The sequence below is a fragment of the Tachypleus tridentatus genome, chromosome 9, assembly GCF_004210375.1.
Source record: "Tachypleus tridentatus isolate NWPU-2018 chromosome 9, ASM421037v1, whole genome shotgun sequence".
Taxonomy (NCBI): Eukaryota; Metazoa; Arthropoda; class Merostomata; order Xiphosura; family Limulidae; genus Tachypleus; species Tachypleus tridentatus.
The window spans coordinates 152,985,134-153,003,527 of NC_134833.1; the positions used below are offsets into that span (position 1 = coordinate 152,985,134).

Below are 18,394 nucleotides of genomic sequence, written 5' to 3' on the forward strand. Positions count from 1 at the left end.
CTGACATTACAGTTCTGATATCTTTGATTACACGCTGTTACCTGACATTAAAGTTTTGATATTTTTGTTTACACACTGTTACCTGACATTACAGTTCTGATATCCTTGATTACACACTGTTACCTGATATTACAGTTCTGATATCCTTGATTATATGCTCTTACCTGACATTACAGCTCTGATATCTTTGATTACACACTGTTACACAACATTACAGTTCTGATATCCTTGATTACACACTGTTACCTGACATCACAGCTCTGTTATCCTTGTTTATACACTGTTACCCAACATTACAGCTCTATCTTTGATTACACTGTTACCTGACATTACAGTTCTGATATCTTTGATTTGCGCTGTTACCTGACATTACAGTTTTGATATTTTTGTTTACACACTGTTACCTGACATTACAGTTCTGATATCCTTGATTACACACTGTTACCTGATATTACAGTTCTGATATCCTTGATTATATGCTCTTACCTGACATTACAGCTCTGATATCTTTGATTACACACTGTTACACAACATTACAGTTCTGATATCCTTGATTACACACTGTTACCTGACATTACAATTCTGATATCCTTGATTATATGCTGTTACCCAACATTACAGCTCTGATATCTTTGATTACACACTGTTACCTGACATTACAGTTCTGATATCTTTGATTACACACTGTTACCCAACATTACAATTCTGATATCCTTGATTATATGCTGTTACCCAACATTACAGCTCTGATATCTTTGATTACACACTGTTACCCAACATTACAATTCTGATATCCTTGATTATATGCTGTTACCCAACATTACAATTCTGATATCCTTGATTATATGCTGTTACCCAACATTACAGCTCTGATATCTTTGATTACACACTGTTACCCAACATTACAATTCTGATATCTTTGATTACACACTGTTACCTGACATTACAGTTCTGTTATTTTTGTTTACACACTGTTACCTGACATTACAGTTCTGATATCCTTGATTACACACAGTTACCCAACATTACAATTCTGATATCTTTGATTACACACTGTTACCTGACATTACAGTTCTGATATCTTTGATTACACGCTGTTACACAACATTACAATTCTGATATCCTTGATTATATGCTGTTACCCAACATTACAGCTCATATATCTTTGATTACACACTGTTACCTGACATTACAGTTCTGATATCCTTGATTATATGCTGTTACCCAACATTACAGCTCTGATATCTTTGATTACACACTGTTACCTGACATTACAGTTCTGATATCCTTGATTATATGCTGTTACCCAACATTACAGCTCTGATATCTTTGATTACACACTGTTACCTGACATTACAGTTCTGATATTTTTGTTTACACACTGTTACCCGACATTACAGTTCTGATATCCTTGATTACACACTGTTACCCAACATTACAATTCTGATATCCTTGATTATATGCTGTTACCCAACATTACAGCTCTGATATCTTTGATTACACACTGTTACCTGACATTACAGTTCTCATATTTTTGTTTACACACTGTTACCTGACATTACAGTTCTGATATCTTTGATTACACGCTGTTACACAACATTACAATTCTGATATCCTTGATTATATGCTGTTACCCAACATTACAGCTCTATCTTTGATTACACACTGTTACCTGACATTACAGTTCTGATATCTTTGATTACACGCTGTTACCTGACATTACAGTTTTGATATTTTTGTTTACACTCTGTTACCTGACATTATAGTTCTGATATCCTTGATTACACACTGTTACCTGATATTACAGTTCTGATATCCTTGATTATATGCTCTTACCTGACATTACAGCTCTGATATCTTTGATTACACACTGTTACACAACATTACAGTTCTGATATCCTTGATTACACACTGTTACCTGACATCACAGCTCTGTTATCCTTGTTTATACACTGTTACCCAACATTACAGCTCTATCTTTGATTACACACTGTTACCTGACATTACAGTTCTGATATCTTTGATTACACACTGTTACCCAACATTACAATTCTGATATCCTTGATTATATGCTGTTACCCAACATTACAGCTCTGATATCTTTGATTACACACTGTTACCCAACATTACAATTCTGATATCCTTGATTATATGCTGTTACCCAACATTACAGCTCTGATATCTTTGATTACACACTGTTACCTGACATTACAGTTCTGATATCCTTGATTACACACTGTTACCCAACATTACAATTCTGATATCCTTGATTATATGCTGTTACCCAACATTACAGCTCTGATATCTTTGATTACACACTGTTACCCAACATTACAATTCTGATATCCTTGATTATATGCTGTTACCTAACATTACAATTCTGATATCCTTGATTATATGCTGTTACCCAACATTACAGCTCTGATATCTTTGATTACACACTGTTACCCAACATTACAATTCTGATATCTTTGATTACACACTGTTACCTGACATTACAGTTCTGATATCCTTGATTACACACTGTTACCCAACATTACAATTCTGATATCTTTGATTACACACTGTTACCCAACATTACAATTCTGATATCCTTGATTATATGCTGTTACCCAACATTACAGCTCTGATATCTTTGATTACACACTGTTACCCAACATTACAATTCTGATATCTTTGATTATACACTGTTACCTGACATTACAGTTCTGATATTTTTGTTTACACACTGTTACCTGACATTACAGTTCTGATATTTTTGTTTACACACTGTTACCCGACATTACAGTTCTGATATCCTTGATTACACACTGTTACCCAACATTACAATTCTGATATCCTTGATTATATGCTGTTACCCAACATTACAGCTCTGATATCTTTGATTACACACTGTTACCTGACATTACAGCTCTGATATCTTTGATTACACACTGTTACCTAACATTACAATTCTGATATCCTTGATTATATGCTGTTACCTGACATTACAGTTCTGATATCCTTGTTTATACACTGTTACCTGACATTACAGTTCTGATATCCTTGTTTATACACTGTTGCCTGACATTACAGTTCTGATATCCTTGTTTATACACTGTTGCCTGACATTACACTTTCTTGTGCACAGACCTCATCTAATGATAGTGAGGTGAATGTTGAACCAAACATTTTGATGATTTTTCCATGGACTCTTCATCGCTTCCAGATGAGTTTTCGAAACCACTTTCAATTATTGTTGGAGCTGCAGATATGTGGTCAGAAGGAATTCCTGTGATTTAAATTTATTTATCGTATCTGTTAATTTCGAGGTTAGCCTGGACACTTTTATGTCTTCATTTCCTGTGTAGTTAATAATACTGAAGTTAGGGCAAGCTTGAATGGGGGCATTGGATGAATTTTTTGTTTTGTTTGTTTGTTATCATAGTTTTAATTTTGCAGATGAAGAAATTGTTCTTGGTTTGTTTGGAATTTTGTTTTTACTTCACTGTAAGTTATTTTCCTAGTGGCTTCTACAAAATGTTATCTTCTTTAGTTCTGTAGTGCTTTGAATAATATTCTTGTTGTACGAGTAACCTTTCTTGGTAAGGGCCACGAAGTGTTTCTCCAGCCAAAAGTCTACTAATAGCAGTAGTTCAGTTTCAAATGATCAATATTTTCATAAATGTATGCAAGTATTAGCATGTAAGAAAAGTTGACCTTATAAAAATGAAGTTAACCACACACAATATGTTTTTGGTTATTATTGCTGTTTACTGTATTCCAGAAATTACACTCAGTTTTTTTTCTTCCATTCTTTCCTTAAAGACAACATCAATCAAATTACATTTTAACTGTGGAAGAAGAGACAAGGAGAAGTAAAGAAGTGATGGTGAATGTTTGTACCTACGAGGTGTCTCGAACAAGAGTACGTACAACTAATGCTAGATAAAGTTCTTAAATGTCGAACTAATGATATTGTCTTCTGTCCAACCTTCCCTGGCATTCTTTATGAACTGTAAAGTTTCTAATTTTTTTTAAAATCTAATCTGCAAAGAAAAGAATCAAGAGTAAAATAAGATGTGTTATGTTATGTGCTGTAGCCATTAGCCTGATAATGTTATGTTATGTGCTGTAGCCATTAGCCTGATAATGTTATGTTATGTGCTGTAGCCATTAGCCTAATGATGTTATGTTATGTGCTGTAGCCATTAGCCTGATGATGGTATGTTATGTGCTGTAGCCATTAGCCTGATGATGGTATGTTATGTGCTGTAGCCATTAGCCTGATGATGGTATGTTATGTGCTGTTGCCATTAGCCTGATGATGTGATGTTATGTGCTGTAGCCATTAGCCTGATGATGGTATGTTATGTGCTGTAGCCATTAGCCTCATGATGGTATGTTATGTGCTGTAGCCATTAGCCTGATGATGGTATGTTATGTGCTGTAGCCATGAGCCTGATGATGTGATGTTATGTGCTGTAGCCATGAGCCTGATGATGGTATGTTATGTGCTGTAGCCATGAGCCTGATGATGTGATGTTATGTGCTGTAGCCATGAGCCTGATGATGTGATGTTATGTGCTGTAGCCATGAGCCTGATGATGGTATGTTATGTGCTGCAGCCATTAGCCTGATGATATTATGTTATGTGCTGTAGCCATTAGCCTGATGATGTGATGTTATGGGCTGTAGCTATTAGCCTGATGATGTGATGTCTTGTAAAGTTATCAGTTTATTTCATGTCACTTGTATCAGTCACAAGTTATCAGTTTATTTCATGTAACTTGTATCAGTCATAAGTTATCAGTTTATTTCATGTAACTTGTATCAGTTACAAGTTATCAGTTTATTTCATGTAACTTGTATCAGTTACAAGTTATCAGTTTATTTCATATAACTTGTATCAGTGACAAGTTATCAGTTTATTTCATGTAACTTGTATCAGTTACAAGTTATTAGTTTATTTCATGTAGCTTGTATCAGTCACAAGTTATCAGTTTATTTCATATAACTTGTATCAGTGACAAGTTATCAGTTTATTTCATGTAACTTGTATCAGCCACAAGTTATCAGTTTATTTCATGTAGCTTGTATCAGTCATAAGTTATCAGTTTATTTCATGTAACTTGTATTAGTGGCATTGCTGTTATATTCATCTTCGTATTATAACTCCTATATATTTTTAATAGCTAATGTGAAAGGTTGTTACTGTTACATAAGTTTCTGTAGTATGAACACTTGGCCTGGTAACAAGTACAAACGTTATGATTATATCTGAAACTAAATTTGTTTATCCTACAGTATCTTTAAACTCATAACTGTATACATATATTTATAATTAAATTCTATTGTTTAATTACCCTTTGAACAGTACCTAACTACTGTTTTTGTTGTTAGAAATTGTAAATCGGGCAGAAAATATGGAGGTCACGTTATGCTGTCAAATTATGTTGCCCACAAACGGTTTACACGTGTGCCTCGTGAAATATTATACTATAATTTATTTTACCTAATCTAACCTTAACTAATCAAAATATGTTTCTGGTTTTACATTTTAGTTACTTGTATAATAATAAATAAAAAATAAATTACTGAATTTTTTTGTTTGTTATTGATTACTGATCACCCTCAGTTCAGTTTTTTATATTAATGTTAGTAATGCCCAGATAAAATGTTTCACAGTAAGAAAACTCCCTGGTATTTTTTAAATATTGCCTTGTAGAATTAAGAACTTATAACATGTATGTTATTAAAACATGGATTATTAGCTAAGATTTTATGCAATACTTATTGGTATTACGTAAACAAAAACTACATGAATAACATTTTGTATGTTAGTTATTAAAACCTTGTGCCATGCACAGTAAAGGATGTCTGTGATGCTAGGGTTAAGTGACATAAAATTATGGAAAGCAGCCACATATAATCTTGGCCTTTTTTTTGTGTGTGAAAGTAGAGGGTGAGCATATATGGGCTATGATTTCTGTTGGTCCTGTCAGTATTTAAGAAAGGATGACAATTTGTGACGAGGTACAAGCAGCAACTGTAGCATGTTTTTGATTAAAATCTGAGTGCTGTATGTTTTGCTGTTTTGTTTTCTCAGATAAAATTAAGGTTTGAATATAATAAACTTCATTTCTAATGTGTAGAACTATTCTTATAGAGTTTGTTTTTTAATAGATAGATTTAAATTTTATTTTTTAAAATTGTTTTCCAGTTTCATCAGGCATCTGTTACCTCTATTCCCCTTGAAGGTAAGAATAATACTTTAATATTAATGTTCATGATTTTGTATTAACTATCAATTTATCAAAAACATTTTATTACAGCAGGTGAAAAACCAAAACAAACTTATCCTGAGCATATTAAAAAAAATAAAATTTTGTCTTTCGAAAGTTAACTTTTATGTATAGAAAAGAGAGGTTGGGAACATTAAGACAGATTAGCTCATGTTATAGTAATTTCACTAATGTTTACTATAAAAGGACAAAGTAAATTAATATTGTAGTTTCCCTATATCTAAAAAGAACATAAGTTATTTCTGTTTTCCATGAGTTTAAAACTTTAAAACAGCTGCTCCAAAATAATATTCTTTTTTGCTGACCACTTAACCTTTCACCTTTCTCACTTCAGTAATTTTGGAAGTATTTCTGAAATCAAAAACATTTCATGTAATTATTGGTATTTTTTGTGTATTGTTGTTATAAATATGCTTGGACTGTATTTTCTGTAACAGAACATGTATTATCAGCTCAGTGGAGTCCTTCAGAAGACAAACTCCTTTTAAGCTGTTCTGATCGTTCTCTGGTAAGCTAGCTTGATGTAAAAAAATGTGAATTCTATTGGAATTTCTTAACAATATTTGTAATCTATAGTAATAATATGTCTGTGAGTGTCTTCTAGGCTTAACAATCCTTCAGATGTGTTTTGTGTGATGGCTGTGGTTTTGGACTACTGCTCTACAATGTATTTCCTACGCTGAAATCAGTGTTGGCCTTTCTTCTCCACATACCTTTTCAAGTCCATCAACCATGCAAAAAAATGACTCTTTTTAAGAATTCATTTAAGCAAGAAAAGGCCTGGAATGTCCTTGAGAAATGTCTGAAAATGGTACAAAGTGAATTTGCATTTGTTCTTGCATCTTCTAGGTTAACCGACATGTTGAATTAATTTGAAATGCTGTATCATCAGAGAACTATGATTAATTGCCCAGACTATTGCAAACAGTTAGGTGTATATGTATATTATCTAGTGTGATTATATATTTTTGTTTTTTGTTTGTCCTAAACTACAAGTTCAAGCGAGGTTTTTTTGGAAAAGCTGGTGAATGTTACCCAAAACTATGGCAATTATTTAGCTTACAGTTCCTAGGGAAATTCTTTCCCCAGTGGAAATGGACTGGTGTTCTCGTATATTACATTTAATGTTTAACATTTCCACATTTCCACTACCTCTGGTGTGTGACTGGTAGTGTTCTTTTTCTATGGTATAATCATATTTTCCCATACTTTACTGACCTTGAAATGTTTACTCTTGTATAGTTATATAATTAGAAAATATTATCTCAGAATGTAGTCCCACCCTGAAGGTGCAATCTGCAAATAGTAAAATTTCAACTCGGTAAGAGTGGCAAGACTTGAAATCTGTGTTACTGCAGACCAGAGTAGCAGAATGTTCAATGTCATCAGAACATTGATACCAAACCTTCTGGAAATCTGGAGGACTAAGGAGGGTGAGGTAGGGGCTTGTGTTTGAATCCAAACTTGTTTAAACTGACTCCTAGGTAGATGTACTTTTATGTTCTTCTGCATAATGGTTTTTCTGTAGCAACACATCCATCTCGGTAAATGTAACATTCGCATCAGAGACATAGTGTATGAGATACTGTTTTACAATGATGAGATGCTCCGACAGAACTGACTCTACACTTTAACAGCAAGATGATGTGTTAATGACATTACTTGTTAAATGAAAATTAACTCTCTTTATTTCCTGACCGCCACTAGCAGATTACTGAAATTCAAGGTGGGAAGAGTGAATCTTCCTACATTTAGATTGGAGTACTGTGTAGCAGGAGAAAGGTGATTGTGTAACCAAGTTGTTATCACACGTTATGGAGAATCCTCTCTGTATCTGATTGTGTAACCAAGTTGTTATCACAGGTCATGGAGAATCCTCTCTGTATCTGATTGTGTAACCAAGTTGTTATCACACGTTATGGAGAATCTTCTCTGTATCTGATTGTGTAATAAAGTTGTTATCACAGGTTATGGAGAATCCTCTCTGTGTCTGATTGTGTAACCAAGTTGTTATCACACGTTATGGAGAATCCTCTCTGTATCTGATTGTGTAACCAAGTTGTTATCACACGTTATGGAGAATCCTCTCTGTATCTGATTGTGTAACCAAGTTGTTATTACAGGTTATGGAGAATCCTCTCTGTATCTGATTGTGTAACCAAGTTCTTATCACGGGTTATTGGAGAGTTCTCTCTATATCTGATTGTGTAATAAAGTTATCAGGAGTTATGGAGAATCCTCTCTGTATCTGATTGTGTAACCAAGTTGTTATCACACGTTATGGAGAATCCTCTCTGTATCTGATTGTGTAACCAAGTTGTTATCACACGTTATGGAGAATCCTCTCTGTATCTGATTGTGTAACCAAGTTGTTATCACACGTTATGGAGAATCCTCTCTGTATCTGATTGTGTAACCAAGTTGTTATTACAGGTTATGGAGAATCCTCTCTGTATCTGATTGTGTAACCAAGTTGTTATCACGGGTTATTGGAGAGTTCTCTCTATATCTGATTGTGTAATAAAGTTATCAGGAGTTATGGAGAATCCTCTCTGTATCTGATTGTGTAACCAAGTTGTTATTATGGGTCATGGAGAATCCTCTCTATATCTGATTGTGTAACCAAGTTGTTATAGAGTCCTCTCTATATCTGATTGTATAATTAAGTTGTTATCACAGGTTATTGGAGAGTCTTATCTGTAACTAATGTATTATAGTAAAAAATGATGTTGAAATGTAGCTAATGTATTACAGATAAAATGTACTGACGTATAGCTAGTAGTTCAATGGTAAGGTTTGACTGAGAAAATTCACTCTCAGGTACTGAGTTATAGTATTTGTTTTACAGGTTATATATGATGCTTATCGACACTTAACAAGGATAACAACATTAAACTTTGTAAGTATCTTTTTATGACTCTTCAGAAATCATAAAACTGTTAATCATTTATCCTCTAGACACACTAGTTTAACTTGTTGGACTGTATTATTTAACGGCACCTAATCCAACATCCTAAGCATGTGTGTTTTTTAAAATATTAGGTTGTAAGGATGAGGTTTTTAATATATCCCTGATATCTCAGAGTTATAACATAATAAACACATGATTATGTGAGTTTAAGAGTCAGAATTTTAAGGACAGAGTTTTGAATATTTTCAGAGATGTCTGTCTGTCTTGTATAAAACAAACACTATGTTTCTTGATAATAGTTTTAATATTTCTATATTTTATTATTAGGCTTTTATACAGCTGCAGAGAGAGCTTCCACTTGTCTCTTTACGAGAAGTTCAAAGTACTCGTAACAACCTTCTTCTGTTTTGTTCAACATTTAGTTATACAAATTTGTTGTCACATTATGTCAGTAAACTTGACATCAAAACAGTTTAGAATTCATATTTTTACATTATTTAACTTTTACTTCATTAATCTCAAAAAAGTCAGTCTTCACTTCTCTGTCACATGATGTATCTGTACTCTGAATCCTCCCTCAAAAGATGTTATATCTCCCTTAATGTGCCTTTAGGAAAGCAAAGTACAGACAATTAGAAGGAAAAATCAGAAACTTGAACCTTAAACACTTTAGATTTATTAAATTATCCTTATCTATGTTTTCATGCTCTTTGTTAATAGTCATTTCAAGGCTAGTGAACATGTTTATAAGCAACAGAGCACTGCCTTTTGTGTACAAACCTTAGATAGCCATCATTTAGAATTCTCACTTTAGTTAACAGAAGTAGTTCTTTGCTTCAACCAGTTATAAAACTACTTTAACCTCTTTATAGCTCAGTTAGAAAGCTAGTTAAGTTATTGTAGTTTAGGTATATTCTGTTTTAGTGCCTGATATAAGTTTTGTGTTATAAAATGTATATTTTAAAGCAATGTGAATTTTTATTATTTTGCTTACTGTGATAAGAAGTTAGTATTACATCATCACTGGATACCATTAGAGGCATTATTTGAACTATTATCACCCATTTATCATAGAAAATAGCACAATTTATTAGTTACATAAGTAAATATAGTACCAAATATATTTTAATAACTTCACAGAAAACTTATGGCTTGTGCCCAGCATGGCCCGGTGAGTTAAGGTGTTTGGCTCGTAATCTGAGGGCTGCGAGTTAAAATCCCGGTTGCACCAAACGTACTCACCCTTTCAGCCATGGGGGCATTATAATGTGATGGTCAATCCCACTCTTCATTGGTAAAAGAGTAGTCCAATAGTTGGCAGTGGATGGTTTTGACTAGTTAACTTCCCTCTAGTCCCTGCTAAATTAGGGACAGCTAGCTCAAATAGACCTCGTGTAGCTTTGCGTGAAATCCAAAACAAAACAAACATATGATTGGAAATGTTATATGCATATATTGCTTGTTTTTTTCCTTCATGACTTTTGTACCAACTAGTTTGAGGCTGGCTGGTATTTGTTTTTAAGCTAAGAGCTTTTACACCTAGGTAGCTTGCCCAGTTGCTGATCATATAAAATGAGCATGTTTGGTTATGGGTATTCAATCTGGCAACCTTGAAATTGTGAATAAAGCACACTTAACCAGCAGCCCACATCAGAACCATATGCATATAATTACTCACCAAAAATCTATATATTTGATGTGTACTAGACTTGTTTCATATTCAAAAATTAGCTGCTTTATAATCTGAAATTGTATTTGTTGACACAGTTGAAAAGAGACACTGAGGTGTTTTAATAGTTTTCTAGTTCTGTGATATCTATTTTCATGTTATCAAGTTCTGTGTTATGTGGTTCTGTGCTATCTACTTCTGGAAATGTATTTACAGTATTTTGTTCTTACTTTTCTTAGGCAGTTCAACAAATATCGTGGCATCCTAGTGGAACCTTAGCTTTAGTAGCAGGTGAATTGGGACAACTTCAGGTATGATTTAAAGAAATGTTGATTTATATTCATTAGTTTGTTTTAGTTACTGAACGTAAGATCACTCTTGTTGTTAGGTAAACAGACCAGGATACAGCTTTGTATTGGACAAACTACCTGGTTTAATACCTGTTTCATTTCATCAGATTGATAACGGTGAATGAAAGAAACACTGTCCAAGTCACAAACCCTCCAGGTATATTGGTTGTCTAAAAATCAACAAAATGGACAAACAAATGTCAATGAATAACTGTATGTCTTTCCCAGTGGAGGGTGATACATTGTACATCACCTTCATTAGGAAGAATATTTAAGCAACAATACATATGGTAACTGAGATATCCTTGTAAAAGCTGGTAATATTTTGTTAAAGATAAGCATTTTATACATTAAAATGTCATTATTTTATTTAAGTATTTTTAATAAAAATATATTATATATTTATAGTACTTATTTGCACTCAAACTATGAACAGTTAGGAGTGCAATGTGAGTTTTAATTTAGATGTCAAAATACTTTATCTTACAGTTCATATTTCATTTGTATATAACCCCTAGAACCTCCTAAATGAATATCAAAAGGTATTTAATGTGAATGTTTATGATTTATCTACAATACAGTGAAATAATTAAAATTGGGAAATAAAAAAAGTACATAGATTTAAATATTTTGTGGAATATCTTGAAGGATGCTGTTTTGCTTGTATTTATAATTTTGGGTCTTTTCCTTTTTACATGAAGTTATTTTTTTAATGTTTTATTTTAAGTTCTTTTACTTTATCAGTTATTATTCATATTGACACAAGCCAACAGTTCTCTGCAGCAGAGTTGTGCAACCCTATGGGAAATGTTTGTACACAGTGTAATATCGTAAGCCTTGAGAACTGATACAAAATATGATTTATACTTGAAAAATGTTCAGACCTTTTAAATGTACATTTTGAAACAGGACTAATACATAATTAACTAAAATATAAAAATATGACCAAAATAAAATTTAACTGTATCTCTAAGAAACCAACTGTATGAGCTACAGTCAATCAAGTCAGCTAACAATACAACGGGTAGTACATGTAGCAGGTGATGAAAACCTCATGTGAGTTTCAAAATAATTGTAGTATCAAGTTAGCTCTTTCTAATGACTGTATACGTGCATAAGTAACCACTGTATGTAGGCTATAAAGCTCAAACAAATCTTTTGGAGGTTGGCATGGCACTTGTTGGAGGTGGACAAAATGAAATATATATTTCATTTGTATTCATGCAGTGAACTTTGAAATATATGTATCAATAGGTTAATTAAATATCTTATTATATAGATGTACATTTGCATGCTGGCATTATATTATTGAGAATAAGGAGTGCCAAATTAGAAAATTTCTAGAGTAGGTCATGTGATAATATATCTGAAAGTTTAGGTAGTTTCTAAACACTTGTTTTGAAATAAAAAACTTGAAAGTTGCATACATTTTCAAATCACATTATACAATATAATGTTGATTTCATTCATATACATTGATAATAAAGCTATTCACTTAAGTTTTGAATGTGACACAGAAACTTGCACAGAAAAGTGTTTAATCCTATCAGGACAGGCATAGGTTAAAGGCCATTTCATTGCATTTGTTGTCTTGCATTAAAAAATTTATTAAACTACTATTATAAATGTATGTCAGTAAGTTTGGTATCTATTTATAGATTATAATTCAAAATTTAGTATTATACAATAGTTAATTTCTTAATTTAAAAGTAAATATTTAAAGAACACATATCAATTTTTGTGAGTCATGTGGTAGGTTAAATGCAGCACTAGTTAAAATTAGTTGTTTGTGATGTCAAAATACTAGGTCTATAGTTTTGTATGAATTGGAAACTCAAATAACCGATATTGACAAGCTAGAATATAAAATAAGAACCTCGTATCTTTTTTTATGCTCAGATACGGCTTATAAACCGAATCAAACACAGTGGTCCAATTCATCTCTTTCTATTTTGGAAATGGTTCCTAATATACACTTCCTTCAATATATGACATATGAATAAACAATCGACAGCTTATAATATACCTTTAGTTTCCTCAGTCATATTAATGTGTTAGAAGACCTCCTTGTTCTTTCAAAGCAAGATTTCAAGGAGGTAGGTTAAAAAAGTTTCATACTTTTTTTTAAAACTTAAATACAGTTTAGTTACTAAGCTTAATAAATTACAGTGGAATTCTGTGGTATCAGTATAGTTATTTATGATTTTTTGGTTATTCAACTGTGTTTATAAAACCTAAAAATATATTTTGTTTGATATCTTTCACATGCAAAATTTTAAAAGGCTTAGCATCCTGCATCAAACAGCAACTGAGTTTAAAGATCATAGCTGGAAGAGATAATTGTTTGCTTTACTTCTTTATTTAATGTTCTAGGTTTAAAGAAAAATAAGTTTAATAACTTATTTCTAAATAGTAATAATTTGTATATATATATATATATCTATTATATAATAATTGAAATGTCATTGTATATTGTAAAATATTTCTAGTCCTCTAAAACACAGCCAAAACAGTCACTTTGTAATGTCTAAAGTCAGTTTTATATTATTAGATATGGTAACATGAGTGCATGTGCTCTGTGTCAATGCAAATTATGTAATGTTAGCTAGGCACAACCAGAAGATCAAAATAATAAAAATATATAATATTATAAGACTTTAGCTATTTAGACTAAATATTTATTTTTTGTATTGTAATCAGTAGTCATTCTAGAACAAAAAGAATGCATCATTTTAATTATTTCCTTTTATTTATTTATGGTGGTTACAAGGTTGGTCAAATTGACAGCCCCCATGTAGCTAGGGTGGAGAAAATAACAAACAAAATATTAAATCTTACTGAAGACATACATTTGAAATGTATTTATGATGTTTTAGAGATTACACAAATCACATTTAAGATTTTTGGGATGAAGAATAGATTTATTTTTTAATCATAACAACAAATGACTTCCCACTGCAACTGATAGTGAGACTTAATATTATCACAAATAAATATTTAGTAAAAATACTTCATAAATAAAATTTGATTTTTTCTGTAAAAAAAAATACATGCAGTCAGTACTAAATATGAACTTATGTATATTATACCAAGCCTGTTGCAAAAGGATTAAAGAACTACCCATGTCTAAAAGTTAAAGGACACATTTTTATGTTAAAGTAATGTTTTCAAGCTATGTGAAATTTTCAGATCTTCTCAAGGAGATTAGGGTACACATCAGCATACTATATTAATTAGTGATTATTTGACTAATTTTTCATTCAGTTAAAATCTTTAAAAAAAAATAGAAGATTGATACACCAATGTCAAATGCTTGAAATTTAGTATAATTTTGTTGGTTAACAAAAGGATAAATTCCAAAAGAACTAATTAAATGATATTGTTTTCTAAATTTAAGAATTTGTAATATTTTATTTAAAGCAAATAAGCCAACTGGTTTTTAAATAAAAAAAATATACTTGTTTTTTAAGACTTGAGAACAAGTTTCGTGACAGAGTTGTTGCAGTCTAAAATTCATAAATTCCCTTGCTTAATAAGTGACAGTAGAAAGTTTTTAAGATAAAAAGTAGTTTATATTGAGTTATTGTGTAGTACACTATTTCCACACGTTTTCATCCACACCTTTAAAAAAAACAAAAAAAACTGAAAAAGTGAGTTAGGTGAAGAGATATAATACACGGTTAATTACCAAATGTATCGCAGTAATTAGTTACTATTTTGTTGATAAAAAGTACATTTAAATGCTCATTTTTGCATCATTGATTAAACCCCAGTTGCTTGAGCTCCACAGAGATCATTTGCGCCCCCTGGTGGGCATCCTCACTTTGAGAAATGGTGGTATAGGATATATTATTTTAACTTGTAATAGTCTGATATTTTTGTTCCAGTGTTTTGATGCAGCTTTGTCCTGTGTGAATCTAGAATTTGTTGGAGAAGAGGCAGAGTCAAGTAAAGTCATAGAAATGTCAAACTTCTTCAGGTAACTTTCATTATTTTGGTCAGAGTTTTTAGGTATTTTTATATTTCAATCGTCCGATCAAGGTAATAAATTCAGAACTGATAAATCAGTTCCATTGTGTTGCTTTTACTACTACGATGTTGATGTAATTTCATTAACTATCTTTTTTTTTCTATATTTATTACACAATGTTTTTAGGCAGAAGATTAACTTAACGTTTCTGGCATGGCAGTCCTGGAGTGGAGTTGAAGCCAGTAAGCCAACCAAATCAGCCATCACTGCTGTAGTGGCATTATTTGAAAAGTATGTTGAAATGATTCATGTAACATACATTTGTGTATCTATATAAAATGATGTTTCCTGAGAGATAGTAAATAAATACTTTTGCCATCTTATTTTCAAATAGTCTTTCAAAGCTTTAATTGAGACAAACATGGACTTTTATTTAAACATTGCCTGTTGCTCATTACTAGTGTCCACTGGATCATTTGTGCTACAAAGTCTGAAGGTTTAGCAGAATAAGACATGGCTATTTCCTCTTTAACAATGTACATTAGACTATCTGAGCCACAACACCCAAAATTTAGTTGAAACAGGCATGACTTTTCCCTCATTATCAGTATCCATTAGATTACATGAGCCAGAACAGCCACAGCTTACGTTGGTACAGTCATGACCTTTTGCTTGTGACCAGTGTCCATTAGACCATCTGAGGTAGAACAGACACAGCTTTAGTTGAAACATTATCATTTCTTTCAGTCATGTGGTGCATGAATTTTTATAAGACATGACACTTTTATTAAACATTACCATGCAGCGAGTCCTTATTGTTCATTGCATTGAGTCCAGTTTAATAAAAATGGAATATTTTTTAAAATATATTGCTCAGGTTGATTTATAATCCACTTGTAACTGGTTGATTTGTCACTTAGGAGACATGTATGACACAAATTGTTTTATTTTGTGTATTGTTCTTATTTCAGGGGACCGCTAACAATTATTAAATTTCCTTTGGGAGTTTTAAATGTGGGGAAGTTGACACCATTTGAGCTCATTACACAGTATTTGAAGTGTAAACAAGTGGATGAGGTAAAGATTGCTAGAAGTACATTCAGTATTTATAATATATTGTATCAGTAATGAATAAATACATAATAACTACTAAATTATATATAATCTTAATTAAATCATATATAATAACTAATTGTAGGATATGTTAAGTGTATTAACTGATTAAATAACAATAAATAAGAACTTTAGTAGATGATGAATAATATATCTTTTGGTGGTTAAAACACATTTGCAATAATCTAATGGTCTTAGGAGAAGGTTTAAATAATACCATGTAATAAAATTTTTAGTTTTTCTTGTTCATAGGCAAAGTGTTATTTCCCAATTGCTTATGCCTAAAGTAAATGGAAAAGACCTATTTTTCTTTTGAAACTTTGCTTTTGATCTGGTAGCATATAACGAAAACATGATGGGAGACTATATTTGGGGGTTGATATGTGAAAGTGATTTATGTTACAGTCGTAAATCTCACATAACTACTCACTTCTAAATATTTTTGTATAACTTTATTATAAATACATGTAAATCTTGATCCATATGTTGTTTTATTCAGGCCTTATGTAAATGAAAATGTGCAAATTTGCCTGTTTTACATATAAAATAGGTTAATTTCTAAATTTCATTATCCAGGTCATAAAATCAAAATTTGAAGGGAATAATGGCCATTTTCTGTACTTTTATAACATAAGCAATTAAGAAACAACACATAGTATCCAGGAACAAAATTTGTGTTACACAGTGTTATTTATGAATAAAATTAATTATTTCTCATTATTCTGAAATTTAATTATCTTTAAGATGTTGTGGGAGTTATAATGAAACAGTATCATCCTATGAACAGTATTTATTTTAAAATTAGAGATACGCATTATGAAGCATTTACACAAATCAGCAATTGAAGATAGTTTATATGAAGTAAAGATTCAAGACTGAGATCATAAACACCCTAACATGCACACAGTTATTAATTTCTTTAAATCTTCAGTGGTAGGCTGTTCCAGTTTTAAAGTGTTTCTTCCAGTACTAGTTAACCCTTAAATGGCAGACATTGCCACTTGATGCTGCTGCCTACGACATTCCTGCTGTTTAAGGGTTAACCCTTTCTTCTGCGTATGTAAGGTTTATACACTGTCTTTAACATAATTTAATTTAGTAACAATTTACTTTCTTTTCCATACTATTTACTATTTAATGTGTATTGTTTTTTATCAAGCTAGTTTTTGTTATTTATAATACCTGCATCGTTGAAGTTTCACTAATCGTGAACGTTCCTTTCTTTCTGTCTTTGAAAGTTATGTTTGTCTCTTGTTTATAGACCTCAAACATTTTAAGTTCTTCTTTTAGTCTATTATATATTCATTAGTGCCTTCTCTTCCCATTCCAGCTGTTTTTGAACATATAAAACCTTCCTTTCTTATTAATTATTACTATTACACTTTTCCTCTTTGTTTAATGTGTTAATATTATCTCTGGTCATATGTCTGACCATATGATAGTCAAAACTAACTTGTTTTGACTTTGGAAAGACCTGGTATTCAAGATTATCCAGCAGCTAGTCATCATGACCTGAAGTCATATTTACGTGCTATTGATTTCAGTCATTTTGCTGTGGTTTCATTTCTAATTGTGTCTTATATTAGCAAAGAACTTTGCACATTTACACAATTAGGCTTTTAAGTAATGACTTGTCATTTAGTTTTGTTAGTGCCTGTACCCTGATACTGTCAGTTAATATGTCATTATCAAGTGAAATATTTATAGGTGTATATTCCATGTGTGTGATTTATCGTTTGTTATTATTGTTTTTTGTTACTTTATTCTTCACGCCTACTGAAGGATTTATTTCTTTACAGAATCTTGCTCCTTGGGTAATCTTACATAGACATATGGAATAGTTTATTTAATCTAGCTTAATATCACCAGTACCTTGACAGCTTTAGTCATACATTCACTCAATGTTTAAAAGGTTATCTAAATTAATCATAACATTTCTTTTCCATTACCTCAGAACTAATACCTTTTTAACTTTTAAATAATTTTGTTTTTAATTCTCACAGTAAAAACTTATTTGTAAGATTACTTAAATAAAGTTGATAGTAATTACATTACAGAGCTGCAAGTCTCCTAGTATTATTGCTCATGAAAATAATT

The 18,394-nt window shown here is 31.6% G+C and overlaps 2 protein-coding genes across 3 annotated transcripts in view; one reads left to right on the forward strand and one right to left on the reverse strand.

Moving 5' to 3' along the window:
• Nucleotides 1–18,394, reverse strand: part of LOC143227279 (uncharacterized) — an 87,917-nt gene that overhangs the window by 35,035 nt on the left and 34,488 nt on the right. The gene's annotated exons all lie outside the window — the stretch shown is intronic.
• Nucleotides 1–18,394, forward strand: part of LOC143226939 (WD repeat-containing and planar cell polarity effector protein fritz homolog) — a 50,309-nt gene that overhangs the window by 20,676 nt on the left and 11,239 nt on the right. The window contains exons 7-14 of the mRNA XM_076458496.1: nucleotides 3,808–3,907; nucleotides 6,203–6,239; nucleotides 6,722–6,792; nucleotides 9,133–9,183; nucleotides 11,104–11,175; nucleotides 15,102–15,193; nucleotides 15,371–15,475; nucleotides 16,156–16,261. Of these exons, the coding sequence (XP_076314611.1) occupies nucleotides 3,808–3,907; nucleotides 6,203–6,239; nucleotides 6,722–6,792; nucleotides 9,133–9,183; nucleotides 11,104–11,175; nucleotides 15,102–15,193; nucleotides 15,371–15,475; nucleotides 16,156–16,261 (634 nt within the window). The remainder of the gene's footprint in view (nucleotides 1–3,807; nucleotides 3,908–6,202; nucleotides 6,240–6,721; nucleotides 6,793–9,132; nucleotides 9,184–11,103; nucleotides 11,176–15,101; nucleotides 15,194–15,370; nucleotides 15,476–16,155; nucleotides 16,262–18,394) is intronic.